Source organism: Panulirus ornatus, chromosome 28 (genome assembly GCF_036320965.1).
Source record: "Panulirus ornatus isolate Po-2019 chromosome 28, ASM3632096v1, whole genome shotgun sequence".
Lineage (NCBI taxonomy): Eukaryota > Metazoa > Arthropoda > Malacostraca > Decapoda > Palinuridae > Panulirus > Panulirus ornatus.
Genome location: NC_092251.1, coordinates 23,808,050 through 23,827,648, shown reverse-complemented (window position 1 = coordinate 23,827,648; position 19,599 = coordinate 23,808,050). Strand labels below are relative to the sequence as shown.

Genomic DNA, 19,599 nt, shown 5'->3' with positions numbered 1-19,599 from the left:
CAAAACCACTAACACACTCATTCAGCTGCTCCCAAAACACTTGCCTCTCATAATCTTTCTTCTCATGCCCAGGTGCATATGCATCAATAATCACCCATCTCTCTCCATCCACTTTCAGTTTTACCCATATCAATCTAGAGTTTACTTTCTTACACTCTATCACATACTCCCACCACTTCTGTTTCAGGAGTAGTGCTACTCCTTCCCTTGCTCTTGTCCTCTCACTGACCCCTGACTTTACTCCCAAGACATTCCCAAACCACTCTTCCCCTTTACCCTTGAGCTTCGTTTCACTCGAGCCAAAACATCAAGGTTCCTTTCCTCAAACATACTATCTATCTCTCCTTTTTTCTCGTCTTGGTTATATCCACACACATTTAGACACCCCAGTCTGAGCCTTCAAGGAGGATGAGCACTCCCCACGTGACTCCTTCTTCTGTTTCCCCTTTTAGAAAGTTAAAATACAAGGAGGGGAGGGTTTCTAGCCCCCTCCCCTCCCCTTTAGTCGCCTTCTACAACACATGAGGAATGCGTTGGAAGTATTCTTTCTCCCCTATCCCCAGGGATAAAAAAGGTTTCTTAAGAACAATATACGGTGAAAAGTTGTTTGATCGAGTAAGTAATAAAAGGGTAAGAGAGATCTATGGAAATGAAAAGAGTATGGTTGAGAGAGCTGAAAAGGGTGTGTTGAGATGATCTGGTTACCTGGAAAGAATGAGTAAGGAAAGGCTGACAAAGCATGGGGTGAGAATGAGTGAGGAAAGGCTGAAAAAGCAAGTGGTGAGAATGAGTGAGGAAAGGCTGACAAAGAGGGTACATGCGACAAAAGAGAGGGGAACAAGGAGGACAGGGAGACCAAACTGGGGATGGAAGGATGGAGTGAAAAAGACTTCGAGCGATCAAGGGCTTGAAATGTAAGGGGGTGAAAGGAGTGCATGGGATAGAGTGAACTGAAGTGAACTACACCATGTGAAGTGCCTTGTGTAAACCATGGAAAGGTCTTCTGGGCCTGGTTGTGGAAAGGAAGCTGTGGTTTCACTGTATTATACATGACAGCTAGAGAATGGATGTAAGTAGATGTGGCCCTTTCCTCAGTTCCTGGTAGTACCTCAACAACGTGGGAAATGGAGATCAAGTATGAAAAATCATACATAATATAAAAGTTCATTAATATTTATCCTGCAACTTCTTGTACATCGAATCATTTGCAATCCTGCAGGTAATACCCATATACATATCTTTTTCCTTTTGACAAAAATCAACTTTCTTATCCCACTACTCACGGTCATTTTTCACAAACAAACATTCCAAATGCCCCATGCCAAACACTTGTTTTGCACATATAAGAGTTGCTTCCCTAAATACTTCCTGTTCCTTGCCTACTCCCCTAGTAGTTTCATTACTTTCATCTTCAGTCATTCCTTACCTAATACCTCCTGGAATTCCTCACAATGCCCCTTTTCCAAGCTCACTTACTTTACCACCCACTCCCCAACCATATAATTTTCTCTTTTCCAAAACCCTCTACAAACTTTCCCTCATGACTCCACCAAAAAAGCTTCTAACATCCTACAAGCTGCCCCTCTCAGCATGTTTATGTCTAAGAGTCTCTCTTTATCCCAATGATCAAGTAGTACTTAATCCAATAATGCCCACTCACCATTTAACCTAACTCATCAATTCATTTTATGCATGTCCATCTTTTTAAACCATTTATTTCCATTCAACAGTCTTTTTCCAGTATAGAATTCCATTAGTTGTTAGCTATTTTCATTTTCATTCACAATGGGTACCCATGCTCTCAAATCATACCTTTATCTACCACATCATCCACTCTTGCATCATTCAAATCACCTATCTTTACTATTAGATCCCTTACATATATATACCTGACAAAATCACTCAGGTCCTCCTAAAACACTTGCCTCTCTTCCTCACTCCTCTCATTATCAGTTGCATAAACACTAAAAATCGCCCACCTCTCAAATCTACTTTCATTTTCTCCTACATCTGTCTGGGGCTCGCTTCTATAAACTCATTCACACAATCCCACAACTCCCTCTTCACCACAATTGCCAACTTATTTTTTGCTCTCATTCTCACAATACCCCCTGACTTTGCCCACCAGGACATGTCAGTAATGAGGGATAAAGCCTTGTTTTAATAATCAAACCATTCTGCTATGCTCTTGGTTGTGAATCTGCTTTTGGTAAGCCAAGTACTAGTACCAATATCTCTGCTCTCTTTAATTTTTTTCTACCTGCAGCTGTATAAGTTCCTCAATGATCACATCCTCAGAACATGATTCTAGCAATTCTGTCACATCTTGGCCTTCAATTTGTTCAGTGCCAATATCACTGATAAAAGTGAGCCTTTCCTGCTGAACCTGAGTTACTGTTTCTTCCTGCCCATAACCTGAGAAACCAGGCATTCCTCAAAAGACAACCATTAACAAGTGGAATATGATTCCAAACAATTTCCCAGTGCTTGTGAAATAGAAGTCTAATATCATTTAGTTTGGTATCTAGTAAAAGGCATCATGACTATATGCACTTAAATCATCTTTAAACATTTCCTCAATAACAGAATAGAATACATAAATTCATAAATCAAAAGCGATAATTTTTTTCAAATTTTGTCACTATTACAAGGCCTTAGTGTCGTCCTAAGAATTTGTACTTCAAGTCTTAAATTTTGTTATTCCAAAAATGTTGCTCTGTTAGTCATTGCTATATGAGGGCCCTCTGTCCATGAATCGCACTGACAATGTATAATCACATTCATCTATGAACACTGTCCTTTTTGGATGGCAAGCATACAAGTCCTTGACAAATTACACACACACATGGTTAAGATAACTATGATACATCAAAATACAGTTGATGTATCAATGTAATTGAGAAGGTAGAAAGTTACCACAGATGGAGAGCAATGTGAATGCTTTTTTCTATGAATGGAAAATTATTTACTGGATAGCCTTAGGAGGTGCACGCAATGAGTGTAATATTTGTTTTGTGGTTAGACTTTTGGTCTGAAGAGATGTCCAGTTGCATATCCACAGTAAGTCCATAAAGCATCAACTTGCATTTCTTATTTATAAAAGATACCAATTAAATATCAGAAGGAAGCAAAAGCTACTAATATTCTCAGAGCATCCAACAAGCCTGTTTGAAAAATATTAGCATTTTTGTCATGCACTTAAGGTTGATCATCTTTTGTTAACCATAATTAAAATGACTAATTCAACTCCTGCATAAAGTATCAAAGTGTAAAATAATCATGTACAATTCAGGGTTGTTCATCATGAGTGAGTGAGCTTTGAGTCTGAGTCCCATAACCTAACATGCAACTTACCTTGAGCAGGAGAGTTACTCTTCACATTGTTGGTAGTGCCATCTATACTGGAGGTTACAGCATCTCCACGCAGCTTTTTCTGTCTAAGTATCTCTGCACGTGTCATGCGTGGCTGTACTAGAGTGACAGAGCTGTGTGAGACCCTTCTGTCCAACTGCCCACTTGTGATTTCGTGAGTTTGGGATCTAGTTGGTCGTGGGCCCAGGTGACACATGCTCTTGGACATGGTGCGAGCAGGCTGACTCATGCGCACGGAGGAAGGGGAAGTCTCATGCAAGGGTGCAAGAGGGGGGTTGCGGTGGCGAGGGCGGGCCAGTTCATCCAACCGGCCAAGAGACAACGCCCTACCTGGCGACCGGTGGCGTGGACTGCTACGGCTGGTTGCAGGCATATCACGGAGAGATGGCATTGCTGGCATCAGGTCTGTGCGTCGTCTCGCTGCAGATGCTGGGATTGCAGCAGTCATCGATCTTGTCATAAGGTCTTCACCTGTTTGTATAATGGAATAATCATACAGTAATTTGTAAGACAGATATCATTAGCAGGCTACTGTGTGACATTTAGTTCAAGTGTCATAATACAAAAATATTAGGTTTGTTTATATTAATACATGTAAATATAAAGTTTTTGAAATACTTATTACTGTGTTGAATATATCAGGCATAATTAGAAGGAAAAGTTTTCCACATTAATGAGAAAATATGTATAGTATAAGGAAAATATTTGACAATAAATATTTGACAATAAATAACCCATATAAGAAAAAAAAGATCACTAATTACTATCTCCTTAAAGCGTGTTCATAGCACTATTCTACCTTATCTTGGAACATTCAAAAACATCAAAAATAGATTCGAAGTATATCCACATAAACAGAAGATATTCTTACATCTTAAGCATAAACAAACCGGCAAAATTATACAAAATACAAAATTCCCCAATTCATGTCATTTTAGTGTCTCATATTCAAATCAAGTAACCACACAAAAAAGGGCTCCCAAGAATCTTACTTCAAAGTTTCATGCTGATGAACAATATGAAAATTTCTGCACAAAAATGTGGTAAAAGCTTCAGAAATACACATTGCACCTTTATTCCTTCATGATGAATAAGCAAATGTGTTCTGAATGTATGTGAGAGTGCCTACCTATCTAGAATTCTGCCAATTAGCAGGGATAGCACACAGGGCTCACTAAATATCTTGCTTCTTTGACAACACAGTCACCATGCTCATTGTAAAGTTGTCAATCTTGGGCTTTTAACAAACTATTTAACCATATCTTACAGGCATATTTTACAATTCCATGCAGATTTGGACCTCACTTTGCATTCCATCTTTCTGGGTGGGTTCTCATGTTTTTTCTAACTGCCATGCATAAATTTTCATGCATCTTTCCTTCCTTTCAAGAAAGAAAAATTTTATTTCAACCTCTCATGAGAATTCCTATGTTCTATTACCTCAATTCAGCCATTGAAGCATTTCTGAATCTTTTCTAATTTAAACTTTATACTTTTGGTTTGTTCTGCTGGTAACAAAACAACACAGCAGTTTTCAAGTTTGCTTCTTACATAGGAAGTGAACATCTTCATTAAGTTTGCTTCATACACAGGAAGTGAACATCTTAATTATCAGATTTCGATCTTTCTTAGTGACAGCTCCAATCATTACTCCACTCATTACTTGATTATTGAACATTTTTGCTGTAATGTCTCCAAATTCTAACTTTTCATTTATGACTACTCCTTGGTCTTTAATTTTACCTTCATCAAATTCCTCTTCTACTTGCTTCTTGGAAAGGTGCAAACATTGTATCATGTCTTTCTATGGTCAAACTTTCCTTCACAATTACATTAAACTTTCCTGTGCCGAGCAGTTTCTCTTTCTTATAAGCTTTTCATCTTACTTGAGTGTTGTCTGCAAATCACATATATGAAGAAATTGTGACAGGGTTGAGAGAAAGACCATGTGCAAAAAAGGCACAATATGTATATGAGGTAAATGGAAAGTTACAGAATATAGTTAGGAGTCTTTCCCAAGGATGCATGGAATAAGTGTGAGTAAAAGGGGAGAAGCATGTGTAGTTGTTGATATAGGTGAGTCTGAGTCAAGGATGTAATGTGTTATTTTAAGCATGGTATGGTGAGGGATACAAATATAAGGGTTTTAGGAGTGCAGATCAGATATACAGTCTTCTGGAGGTGGGGTTTGGGATGGGGGATTGGGTAGGTGTGGTGAGACAGCTACAGCAAAGAGGTGAATCAGTTGTTGTTTGCAAATGACATGGCTCTACTGTCATACTTAAGAAACAAACTACAGATGTAGAAGATTGTGTACAGAATGGAAACATAAAAGAAGTGTAGCAGTAAGTACAAACTAATTAAGGGAATTGACCAGTGCTGAAACACTTCAGAAATACAGAGAAGATGGGATAAGAAGGACTGACTGAAAGGACCTTTGTGTGAAAAGTTGGAGGATGGGGGAGGGGAGGACCAAGAAGGAGATAGAAGGATGGAATGAATTAGGCTTTGTGGTATCAAAGCCTGATCATTCAGGAAGGTAAGAGGCATGCATGGGATAAAATGAGAGAGATCTATGTGGCATATGGGGGCAACATACTGTTAATAAATGAATGAAGGCTTATGAAATTATCAAGGTAAACCACTGAACTGTCTGTGGGGCATGACTGTGGTTTGCAGGCTTTGGTGCACTACACACAACAGCTGGAGAGTGGATGTACGCAAATGAGGCTATTCTTCTGATTTTGATGTTATCTCGTGCAGGTAGGAGAAATAATTGTGTACAACAAATGCTAATTTTTACATGATTGGGGTGTCTAAATGTGTGTGGATGTAACCAAGATGAGAAAAAAGGAGAGATAGGTAGTATGTTTGAGGAAAGGAAACTGGATGTTTTGGCTCTGAGTGAAACGAAGCTTAAGGGTAAAGGGGAAGAGTGGTTTGGAAATGTCTTTGGAGTAAAGTCAGGGGTTAGTGAGAGGACAAGAGCAAGGGAAGGAGTAGCACTACTCCTGAAACAGGAGTGGTGGGAGTATGTGATAGAGTGTAGGAAAGTAAACTCTAGATTGATATGGGTAAAACTGAAAGTGGATGGAGAGAGAAGGGTGATTATTGGTGCATATGCACCTGGGCATGAGAAGAAAGATAACGAGAGGCAAGTGTTTTAGGAGCAGCTGAATGAGTGTGTTAGTGGTTTTGATGCACGAGACCGGGTTATAGTGATGGGTGATTTGAATGCAAAGGTGAGTAATGTGGCGGTTGAGGGAATAATTGGTATACATGGGGTGTTCAGTGTTGTAAATGGAAATGGTGAAGAGCTTGCAGATTTATGTGCTGAAAAAGGACTGGTGATTGGGAATACCTGGTTTAAAAAGAGAGATATGTATACGTATGTAAGTATGAGAGATGGCCAGAGAGCGTTACTGGATTACGTGTTAATTGATAGGCGCACGAAAGAGAGACTTTTGGATTTTAATGTACCGAGAGGTGCAACTGGAGGGATGTCTGATCATTATCTTGTGGAGGCGAAGGTGAAGTTTGTAGAGGTTTTCAGAAAAGAAGATAGAATGATGGGGTGAAGAGAGTGGTGACAGTAAAAGAGCTTGGGAAGGAGACTTGTGTGAGGAAGTACCAGGAGAGACTGAGTACAGAATGGAAAAAGGTGAGAACAAAGGAGGTAAGGAGAGTGGGGGAGGAATGGAATGTATTTAGGGAAGCAGTGATGGCTTGCGCAAAAGATGCTTGTGGCATGAGAAGCGTGGGAGGTGGGCAGATTAGAAAGGGTAGTGAGTGGTGGGATGAAGAAGTAAAATTATTAGTGAAAGAGAAGAGAGAGGCATTTGGACGATTTTTGCAGGGAAATAATGCAAACGAATGGGAGATGTATAAAAGAAAGAGGCAGGAGGGCAAGAGAAAGGTGCAAGAGGTGAAAAAGAGGGCAAATGAGAGTTGGGGTGAGAGAGTATCATTAAATTCTAGGGAGAATAAAAAGATGTTTTGGAAGGAGGTAAATAAAGTGCGTAAGACAAGGGAACAAATGGGAACTTCAGTGAACTGGGCCAATGGGGAGGTGATAATAAGTAGTGGTGATGTGAGAAGGAGATGGAGTGAGTATTTTGAAGGTTTGTTGAATGTGTTTGATGATGAGAGTGGTAGATATAGGGTGTTTTGGTCAAGGTTGTGTGCAAAGTGAGAGGGTTAGGGAAAATGATTTGGTAAACAGAGAAGAGGTAGTAAAAGCTTTGCTAAAGACGAAAGCCAGCAAAGCAGCGGGTTTGGATGGTGTTGCAGTGGAATTTATTAAAAACGGGGGTGACTGTATTGTTGAATGGTTGGTAAGGTTATTTAATGTATGTATGATTCATGGTGAGGTGCCAGAGGATTGGTGGAATGCTTGCATAGTGCCTTTGTACAAAGGCAAAGGGAACAAAGGTGAGTGCTCAAATTACATGGGTATAAGTTTATTGAGTATTCCTGGGAAATTATATGGGAGGGTATTGATGGAGAGGGTGAAGGCATGTACAGAGCATCAGATTGGGGAAGAGCAGTGTGGTTTCAGAAGTGGTAGAGGATGTGTGGATCAGGTGTTTGCTTTGAAGAATGTAAGTGAGAAATACTTAGAAAAGCAAATGGATTTGTCTGTAGCATTTATGGATCTGGAGAAGGCATATGATAGAGTTGATAGAGATGCTCTGTGGAAGGTATCAAGAATATATGGTGTGGGAGGCAAGTTGTTAGAAGCAGTGAAAAGTTTTTATCGAGGATGTAAGGCATGTGTGTGTGTAGGAAGAGAGGAAAGTTATTGGTTCTCAGTGAATGTAGGTTTGCGGCAGGGGTGTGTGATGTCTCCATGGTTGTTTAATTTGTTTATGGATGGGGTTGTAGGGAGGTGAATGCAAGAGTTTTGGAAAGAGGGGCAAGTATGCAGTCTTTTGTGGATGAGAGAGCTTGGAAAGTGAGTCAGTTGTTGTTTGCTGATGATACAGTGCTGGTGGCTGATTCATGTGAGAAACTGCAGAAGCTGGTGACTGAGTTTGGTAAAGTGTGTGAAAGAAGAAAGCTGAGAGTAAAGGTGAATAAGAGCAAGGTTATTAGGTACAGTAGGGTTGAGGGTCAAGTCAACTGGGAAGTAAGTTTGAATGGAGAAAAACTGGAGGAAGTGAAGTGTTTTAGATATCTGGGAGTGGATTTGGCAGCGGATGGAACCATGGAAGTGGAAGTGAATCATAGGGTGGGGGAGGGGGTGAAAATTCTGGGAGACTTGAAGAATGTGTGGAAGTCGAGAACATTATCTCGGAAGGCAAAAATGGGTATGGTATGGTTGAAGGAATAGTGGTTCCAACAATGTTGTATGGTTGTGAGGTGTGGGCTATGGATAGAGTTGTGCACAGGAGGGTGGATGTGCTGGAAATGTGATGTTTGAGGACAATATGTGGTGTGAGGTGGTTTGATTGAGTAAGTAATAAGAGGGTAAGAGAGATGTGTGGAATAAAAAGAGTGTGGTTGAGAGAGCAGAAGAGGGTTTTTGAAATGGTTTGGTCACATGGAGATAATGAGTGAGGAAAGATTGACCAAGAGGATACATGTGTCAGAGGTGGAAGGAACGAGGAGAAGTGGGAGACCAAATTGAAGGTGGAAAGATGGAGTGAAAAAGATTTTGAGTGATCGGGGCCTGAACATGCAGGAGGGTGAAAGGTGTGCAAGGAATAGAGTGAATTGGAGCAATGTGGTATACCGGGGTCGACATGCTGTCAGTGGATGGAACCAGGGCATGTGAAGTGTCTGGGGTAAACCATGGAAAGTTCTGTGGGGCCTGGATGTGGAAAGGGAGCTGTGGTTTCGGTGCATTATTACATGACAGCTAGAGACTGAGTGTGAACGAATGGGGCCTTTGTTGTCTTTTCCTAGCGCTACCTCATACACATTTGGAGGGAGGGGGTTGTTATTTCATGTGTGGCGAGGTGGCAATGGGAATGAATAAAGGCAGACAGTATGAATTATGTACATATGTATATATGTATATGTCTGTGTGTGTATATATATGTATACGCTGAGATGTATAGGTATGTATATTTGCGTGTGTAGTCCTGTATGTATATACATGTGTGTGTGGGTGGGTTCTGCCATTCTTTCATCTGTTTCCTTGCGCTACCTCGCTAACATGGGAGACAGCGACAAAGCAAAATAAAATAATAGAATAAAAATAATTATGAAAAAAATAGAGGACAGTACACTCTAATGGTTCAAATCTGGCATTTTGCAATTAGGTAACTCTCAAAATCTAGCACTTGTGAAAGTACTGGGATATAAGCATTGAGTGAAAACCCCACTACTTTAGCTTTCATATACCAGTAACTGACTTTTGCTATCTTTGTCTACAATGTACAAATGCAAGTTGAAGTAACACCTAATTACATGAAGAAAGAGACAATACAAAAACTGCTTAAGAAGTCATCAAAGCCTTGTACAGGCCAAGGTAAAGAAACTTTAACCCCTTCCATCCTCGCAAAGCTTCCAAGCCCAAGCTGTGTTTTGATGATCCTTCCAAAAAAATCCATAGCTCTTAAGAAGGATGAAATGCAAGACCTGTGCTCCTGCCTCTCCCAAGGCATCAAGACTACTGCCTTACAGTGACACTCATGTTTGCTAATCTTCGACCTCAACTGGACCATTTGCCACTCCAAGCAACACTAAGTAATTACCTACTGCTACTTTAGTCTACATATGCATTTTGGGAATGGTAACAATCAAGAATTTGATTTAATTACAGTATCTATTTTCATAAGCTTATTCTTCTTCATACTTCATTGCCGTTTTCCTTGTGTCAGCGAAGTGGCACCAGGAAACAGGTGAACAAAGACACATCTACTCACATACACACATATATAGATATATACACCAACATATACATATATATACACATACAAATATTCATACTTGCTTGCCTTCATATATATATATATATATATATATATATATATATATATATATATATATTATTTTTTTTTTTCTTTTGCTTTGTCGCTGTCTCCCGTGTTTGCAAGGTAGCGCAAGGAAACAGACGAAAGAAATGGCCCAACCCACCCCCATACACATGTATATACATACGTCCACACACGCAAATATACATACCTACACAGCTTTCCATGGTTCACCCCAAACGCTTCACATGCCCTGATTCAATCCACTGACAGCACGTCAACCCTGGTATACCACATCCATCCAATTCACTCTATTCCTTGCCCTCCTTTCACCCTCCTGCATTTTCAGGCCCCGATCACACAAAATCTTTTTCACTCCATCTTTCCACCTCCAATTTGGTCTCCCACTTCTCCTCGTTCCCTCCACCTCCGACACATATATCCTCTTGGTCAATCTTTCCTCACTCATTCTCTCCATGTGCCTAAACCATTTCAAAACAACCTCTTCTGCTCTCTCAACCACGCTCTTTTTATTTCCACACATCTCTCTTACCCTTACATTACTTACTCGATCAAACCACCTCACACCACACATTGTCCTCAAACATCTCATTTCCAGCACATCCATCCTCCTGCGCACAACTCTATCCATAGCCCATGCCTCACAACAATATAACTTTGTTGGAACCACTATTCCTTCAAACATACCCATTTTTGCTTTCCGAGATAATGTTCTCGACTTCCACACATTCTTCAAGGCTCCCAGGATTTTCGCCCCCTCCTCCACCCTATGATCCACTTCCGCTTCCATGGTTCCATCCGCTGCCAGATCCACTCCCAGATATCTAAAACACTTTACTTCCTCCAGTTTTTCTCCATTCAACCTTACCTCCCAATTGACTTAACCCTCAACCCTACTGTACCTAATTACCTTGCTCTTATATATATATATATATATATATATATATATATATATATATATATATATATATATATATATATATATATATATATATATGGGGGTGTATGGGGGTGGGTTGGGCCGTTTCTTTCGTCTGTTTCCTTGCGCTGCCTCGCAGATGCGGGAGACGGCGACAAAGCAAAAAAAATTATATATATATATATATATATATATATATATATATATATATATATATATATATATATCCCTGGGGATAGGGGATTAAGAATACTTCCCACGTATTCCCTGCGTGTCGTAGAAGGCGACTAAAAGGGGAGGGAGCGGGGGGCTGGAAATCCTCCCCTCTTTTTTTTTTTTTTTTTTCCCCAAAAGAAGGAACAGAGAATTGGGTCAGGTGAGGGTATTCCCTCAAAGGCCCAGTCCTCTGTTCTTAACGCTACCTCGCTAATGCGGGAAATGGCGAATAGTTTGAAAGAAAGAAAAAGAATATATATATATATATATATATATATATATATATATATATATATATATATAATTTCCCTGGGGATAGGGGAGAAAGAATACTTCCCACGTATTCCCTGCGTGTCGTAGAAGGCGACTAAAAGGAGAGGGAGCGGGGGGCTGGAAATCCTCCTCTCTCAATTTTTTTTTTTTTTTTTTAATTTTCCAAAAGAAGGAACAGAGAGGGGGGCCAGGTGAGGATGTTCCCTCAATGGCCCAGTCCTCTGTTCTTAACGCTACCTCGCTAACGCGGGAAATGGCGAATAGTTTGAAAAAAAAAAAAAAATATATATATATATATATATATACATATATATATATATATATATATATATATATATATGGGACAGGAGAGAAAGAAAACTTCCTATGAATTCCCTGCGTATCGTAAAGGGCGACTAAAAGGGGAGGGAACGGGGGCCTGGAAATCCTCCCATCCCATTTTTTATTTTCCAAAAGAAGGAACAGAGAAGGAGATATTCTCTCTAAGGCTCAGTCCTCTATTCTTGGCGCTACCTTGCTAATGCGGGAAATGGCGAATATGAATGATATTTTATTTCTTTTTTTCATACTATTTGCCATTTCCTGCATTAGCAGGGTAGTGTTAAGAACAGAGGACTGGGCCTTTGAGGGAATATCCTCACCTGGCCCCCTTCTCTGTTCCTTCTTTTGGAAAATTAAAAAAAGAAAAAAAAGGAGAGGGGAGGATTTCCAGCCACCCGCTACCTCCCCTTTTAGTCATCTACAACACACAGGGAATACGTGGGAAATATTCTTTCTCCCCTATCCCCAGGGATATATATATATATATATATATATATATATATATATATATATATATATATATATATATATATATATATTTTTTTATTTATACTTTGTCGCTGTCTTCCGCGTTTGCGAGGTAGCGCAAGGAAACAGACGAAAGAAATGGCCCAACCCCCCCCCATACACATGTATATACATACGTCCACACACGCAAATATACATACCTACACAGCTTTCCATGGTTTACCCCAGACGCTTCACATGCCTTGATTCAATCCACTGACAGCACGTCAACCCCGGTATACCACATCGCTCCAATTCACTCTATTCCTTGCCCTCCTTTCACCCTCCTACATGTTCAGGCCCCGATCACACAAAATCTTTTTCACTCCATCTTTCCACCTCCAATTTGGTCTCCCTCTTCTCCTCGTTCCCTCCACCTCCGACACATATATCCTCTTGGTCAATCTTTCCTCACTCATCCTCTCCATGTGCCCAAACCACTTCAAAACACCCTCTTCTGCTCTCTCAACCACGCTCTTTTTATTTCCACACATCTCTCTTACCCTTACGTTACTCACTCGATCAAACCACCTCACACCACACATTGTCCTCAAACATCTCATTTCCAGCACATCCATCCTCCTGCGCACAACTCTATCCATAGCCCACGCCTCGCAACCATACAACATTGTTGGAACCACTATTCCTTCAAACATACCCATTTTTGCTTTCCGAGATAATGTTCTCGACTTCCACACATTCTTCAAGGCCCCAGAATTTTCGCCCCCTCCCCCACCCTATGATCCACTTCCGCTTCCATGGTTCCATCCGCTGCCAGATCCACTCCCAGATATCTAAAACACTTCACTTCCTCCAGTTTTTCTCCATTCAAACTCACCTCCCAATTGACTTGACCCTCAACCCTACTGTACCTAATAACCTTGCTCTTATTCACATTTACTCTTAACTTTCTTCTTCCACATACTTTACCAAACTCAGTCACCAGCTTCTGCAGTTTCTCACATGAATCAGCCACCAGCGCTTTATCATCAGCGAACAACAACTGACTCACTTCCCAAGTTCTCTCATCCCCAACAGACTGCATACTTGCCCCTCTTTCCAAAACTCTTGCATTTACCTCCCTAACAACCCCATCCATAAACAAATTAAACAACCCTGGAGACATCACACACCCCTGCCGCAAACCTACATTCACTGAGAACCAATCACTTTCCTCTCTTCCTACACGTACACATGCCTTACATCCTCGATAAAAACTTTTCACTGCTTCTAACAACTTTCCTCCCACACCATATATTCTTAATACCTTCCACAGAGCATCTCTATCAACTCTATCATATGCCTTCTCCAGATCCATAAATGCTACATACAAATCCATTTGCTTTTCTAAGTATTTCTCACATACATTCTTCAAAGCAAACACCTGATCCACACATCCTCTACCACTTCTGAAACCACACTGCTCTTCCCCAATCTGATGCTCTGTACATGCCTTCACCCTCTCAATCAATACCCTCCCATATAATTTACCAGGAATACTCAACAAACTTATACCTCTGTAATTTGAGCACTCACTCTTATCCCCTTTGCCTTTGTACAATGGCACTATGCACGCATTCCGCCAATCCTCAGGCACCTCACCATGAGTCATACATACATTAAATAACCTTACCAACCAGTCAACAATACAGTCACCCCCTTTTTTAATAAATTCCACTGCAATACCATCCAAACCTGCTGCCTTGCCGGCTTTCATCTTCCGCAAAGCTTTCACTACCTCTTCTCTGTTTACCAAATCATTTTCCCTAACCCTCTCACTTTGCACACCACCTCGACCAAAACACCCTATATCTGCCACTCTACCATCAAACACATTCAACAAACCTTCAAAATACTCACTCCATCTCCTTCTCACATCACCACTACTTGTTATCACCTCCCCATTTGCGCCCTTCACTGAAGTTCCCATTTGCTCCCTTGTCTTACGCACTTTATTTACCTCCTTCCAGAACATCTTTTTATTCTCCCTAAAATTTAATGATACTCTCTCACTCCAACTCTCATTTGCCCTTTTTTTCACCTCTTGCACCTTTCTCTTGACCTCCTGTCTCTTTCTTTTATACATCTCCCACTCAATTGCATTTTTTCCCTGCAAAAATCGTCCAAATGCCTCTCTCTTCTCTTTCACTAATACTCTTACTTCTTCATCCCACCACTCACTACCCTTTCTAATCAACCCACCTCCCACTCTTCTCATGCCACAAGCATCTTTTGCGCAATCCATCACTGATTCCCTAAATACATCCCATTCCTCCCCCACTCCCCTTACTTCCATTGTTCTCACCTTTTTCCATTCTGTACTCAGTCTCTCCTGGTACTTCCTCACACAGATCTCCTTCCCAAGCTCACTTACTCTCACCACCCTCTTCACCCCAACATTCACTCTTCTTTTCTGAAAACCCATACAAATCTTCACCTTAGCCTCCACAAGATAATGATCAGACATCCCTCCAGTTGCACCTCTCAGCACATTAACAACCAAAAGTCTCTCTTTCATACGCCTGTCAATTAACATGTAATCCAATAACGCTCTCTGGCCATCTCTCATACTTACATAAGTATACTTATGTATATCTCGCTTTTTAAACCAGGTATTCCCAATCATCAGTCCTTTTTCAGCACATAAATCTACAAGCTCTTCACCATTTCCATTCACAACACTGAACACCCCATGTATACCAATTACTCCCTCAACTGCCACATTACTCACCTTTATATATATATATTTTATATATATATATATATATATATATATATATATATATATATATATATATATATATATATATATATATTTATATATATATATTTATATTTATATTTATTTATATATTTTATTTATTCATTTTATTTAGCTTTGTTGTTGTCTCCCGCGTTTGCGAGGTGGCGCAAGGAAACAGACGAAAGAAATGGCCCAACCCACCCCCATACACATGTATATACATACACGTCCACACACGCAAATATACATATCCATACATCTCAATGTATACATATATATACACACAGACATACATATATATACACACAGACATACATATATATACACATGCACACAATTCACACTTTCTGCCTTTATTCATTCCCATCGCCACCTCGCCACACATGGAATAACATCTCCACCCCCCTCATGTGTGCGAGGTAGCGCTAGGAAAAGACAACAAAGGCCCTATTCATTCACACTCAGTCTCTAGCTGTCATGTAATAATGCCCGAAACCACAGCTCCCTTCCCACACCCAGGCCCCACACAACTTTCCATGGTTTATCCCAGACGCTTTCACATGCCCTGATTCAATCCATTGACAGCACGTCGACCCTGGTATACCACATCGATCCAATTCACTCTATTCCTTGCCCGCATTTCACACTCCTGCATGTTCATGCCCTGATCACACAAAATCTTTTTCACTCCATCTTTCCACCTCCAATTTGGTCTCCCACTTCTCCTTGTTCCCTCCACCTCCGTCCCATATATCCTCTTGGTCAATCTTTCCTCACTCATTCTCTCCATGTACCCAAACCAATTTAAACACACCCTCTTCTGCTCTCTCAACCACGCTCTTTTCATTTCCACACATCTCTCTTACCCTTACATTACTTACTCGATCAAACCACCTCACACCACACACTGTCCTCAAACATCTCATTTCCAGCACATCCACCCTCCCCCGCACAACTCTATCCATAGCCCACGCCTCGCAACCATACAACAGTGTTAGAAACCACCATTCCTTCAAACATAGCCATTTTTGCTTTCCGAGATAATGTTCTCGACTTCCACACATTCTTCAACGCTTACAGGATTTTCGCCCCCTCCCCCACCCTATGATTCACTTTCGCTTCCATGGTTCCATCCGCTGCCAGATCCACTCCCAGATATCTAAAACACTTTACTTCCTCCAGTTTTTCTCCATTCAAACTTACCTCCCAATTGACTTGACCCTCAACCCTACTGTACCTAATAACCTTGCTCTTATTCACATTTACTCTTAACTTTCTTCTTTCATACACTTTACCAAACTCAGTCACCAGATTCTGCAGTTTCTCACATGAATCAGCCACCAGCGCTGTATCATCAGCGAACAACAACTGACTCACTTTCCAAGCTCTCTCATCCACAACAGACTTCATACTTGCCCCCCTTTCCAAAACTCTTGCATTCACCTCCATAACAACCCCATCCATAAACAAATTAAATAACCATGGAGACATCACACACCCCTGCCGCAAACCTACATTCACTGAGAACCAATCACTTTCCTCTCTTCCTACACGTACACATGCCTTACATCCTCGATAAAAACTTTTCACTGGTTCTAACAACTTGCCTTCCACACCATATATTCTTAGTACCTTCCACAGAGCATCTCTATCAACTCTATCATATGCCTTCTCCAGATCCATAAATGCTACATACAAATCCATTTGCTTTTCTAACTATTTCTCACATACATTCTTCAAAGCAAACACCTGATCCACACATCCTCTACCACTTCTGAAACCACACTGCTCTTCCCCAATCTGATGCTCTGTACATGCCTTCACTCTCTCAATCAATACCCTCCCATATAAGTTCCCAGGAATACTCAACAAACTTATACCTCTGCAATTTGAGCATTCAGTTTTATCCCCTTTGCCTTTGTACAAAGGCACTCTGCAAGTATTTTGCCAATCCTCAGGCATCTCACCATGAGTCATACATACATTAAATAACCTTACCAACCAGTCAACAATACAGTCACCCCCTTTTTTAATAAATTCCACTGCAATACCATCCAAACCCGCTGCTTTATCGGATTTCATCTTCTGCAAAGCTTTTACTACCTCTTCTCTGTTTACCAAATCATTTTCCCTAACCCTCTCACTTTGCAAAACACCCTGTATCTATAAATACACATACACAGGCATATACATATATATACATGTACATATTCATGTTTGCTTGCCTTCATCCATTCCTGTCACTACCCTGCCACACAAGAAATAGTGTCACTACCCCCTGCTTCAGCGAGGTAGTACCAGGTAAACAGACAAAAAGAGGTCACATTCGTTCACACTCAGTGTTTAGTTGTCATGTGTAATGCCCCAAAACCACAGCTCCCTATCTACATCCAGGTCCCAAAGACCTTTCCGTGGTTTACCCTAGACGCTTTACATGCCTTGGTTCAGTCCCTTGACAGCACGTTGAGCCCGGTATATCACATCTTTCCAATTCACTCTATTCCTTGAATGCCTCTCACCCTCCTGCATGGTCAGGCCCCGATCACTCAAAATCTTTTTCACTCCATCCTTCCACCTCCAATTTGGTCTCCTGCTTCTCCTTGTTTCCTTCACCTCTGACACATATATCTTCTTTGTAGCCTTTCCTCACTCATTCTTTCCACATGTCTCAACCATTTCAACACACTCTCTTCTGCTCTCTCAACCACACTCTTTTTATTTCCACACAACTTTTTTACCCTCTCATTACTTACTCTATCAAACAACCTCACACCACATATTGTCCTCATACACTTCATTTCCAACACATCTACCCTACTCCATACAACCCTATCTACAGCCCATGCCCTGCAACCATATAACATTGTTGGAACCCCTATTCCTTCAAACATACCCATTTTTGCTTTCCAAGATAATGTTCGCACCTTCCACACATTCTTCATTGCTGCCAGAACCTTCTTCCCCTCCCCTACCCTGTGACTCAACTCCACTTCCATTGTTCCCTCCGCTGCTAAGTCCACTCCCAGATATCTAAAACACTTCACTTCCTCCAGTTTTTCTGCATTCAAACTTATATCTCAACTTGTCCCTCAAACCTACTGAACCTAACAACCTTGCTCTTATTCACATTTACTCTCAACCTTCTCCTTTCACACACTTTTCCAAACTCAGTCACCAACCTCTGCAGTTTCTCACCCGAATCAGCCACTAGAGCTGTGTCACTGGCGAACAACAACAGACTCACTACCCGATCCCTCTCATTCACAACAGACTGCATACTCACCCCTCTCTCCAAAACTCTTGCATTTACCTCCCTAACCACCCCATCCATAAACAAATTAAACAACCATGGAGACATCACATCCCTAAAATTTAATGATACTTTCTCACCCCAACTCTCATTTGCCCTCTTTTTCACCTCTTGCATCTTTCTCCTAACTCCTGTCGCTTTCTTTTATACATCTCCCAGTCATTTCCACTACTTCTCTGCAAGTATCATCCAAACGCCTCTCTCTTCTCTTTCACTAACAACCTTAATTCTTCATCACACCACTCTACCCTTTCTAATCAGCCCACCTCCCACCTATTTCATGCCACATGCATCTTTTGTGCAAGCCATCAATGCTTCCCTAAATACATCCCATTTCTCACCCACTTCCATCATGTCATTTGCTCTCACCTTTTGCCATTCTACACGCAATCTCTCCTGGTACTTCCTCACACAAGTCTCCTCTCCAAGCTCACTTACTCTTACCACTCTCTTCTCCCCAACATTCTCTCTTCTTTTCTGGAAACCTCTACAACTCTTCATCTTCACCTCCACAAGATAGTGAGCAGACATCCCTCCAGCACATTAACGTCCAAAAGTCTCTCTTATACACACCTATCAATTAACATGTAACCCAATAACACCCTTTGACCATCTCTCCTACTCACATATATATACTTATATATATCTCTCTCTTTAAACCAGATATTCCCAATTACCAGTCCGTTTCAGCACACAAATCCATAAGCCCTCCACCGTTTCCATTTACAACACTGAACACCCCATGTACAGCAATTATACCCTCAACTGCCACAATATTCATCTTCGCATTTAAGTCACCCATCACTATAACCCAGTCTCGTGCATCAAAGCTGCTAACACACTTACTCAGCTGCTCCTAAAACACTTGCCTCTCATGATCTTTCTTCTCATGACCAGGTGCACAGGCACCAATAATCACCGACCTCTCTCCATCCACTTTCAGTTTTACCCACATCAATCTAGAATTTATTTTCTTACACTCTATCACACAATCCCA

The 19,599-nt window shown here is 40.9% G+C and overlaps 1 protein-coding gene across 1 annotated transcript in view; it reads right to left on the bottom strand.

Annotated features, from left to right (window-relative positions):
* Window positions 1–19,599, bottom strand: part of LOC139757917 (uncharacterized) — a 401,228-nt gene that overhangs the window by 172,843 nt on the left and 208,786 nt on the right. Inside the window, exon 10 of the mRNA XM_071678863.1 lies at window positions 3,703–3,843. Within this exon, the coding sequence (XP_071534964.1) occupies window positions 3,703–3,843 (141 nt within the window). The remainder of the gene's footprint in view (window positions 1–3,702; window positions 3,844–19,599) is intronic.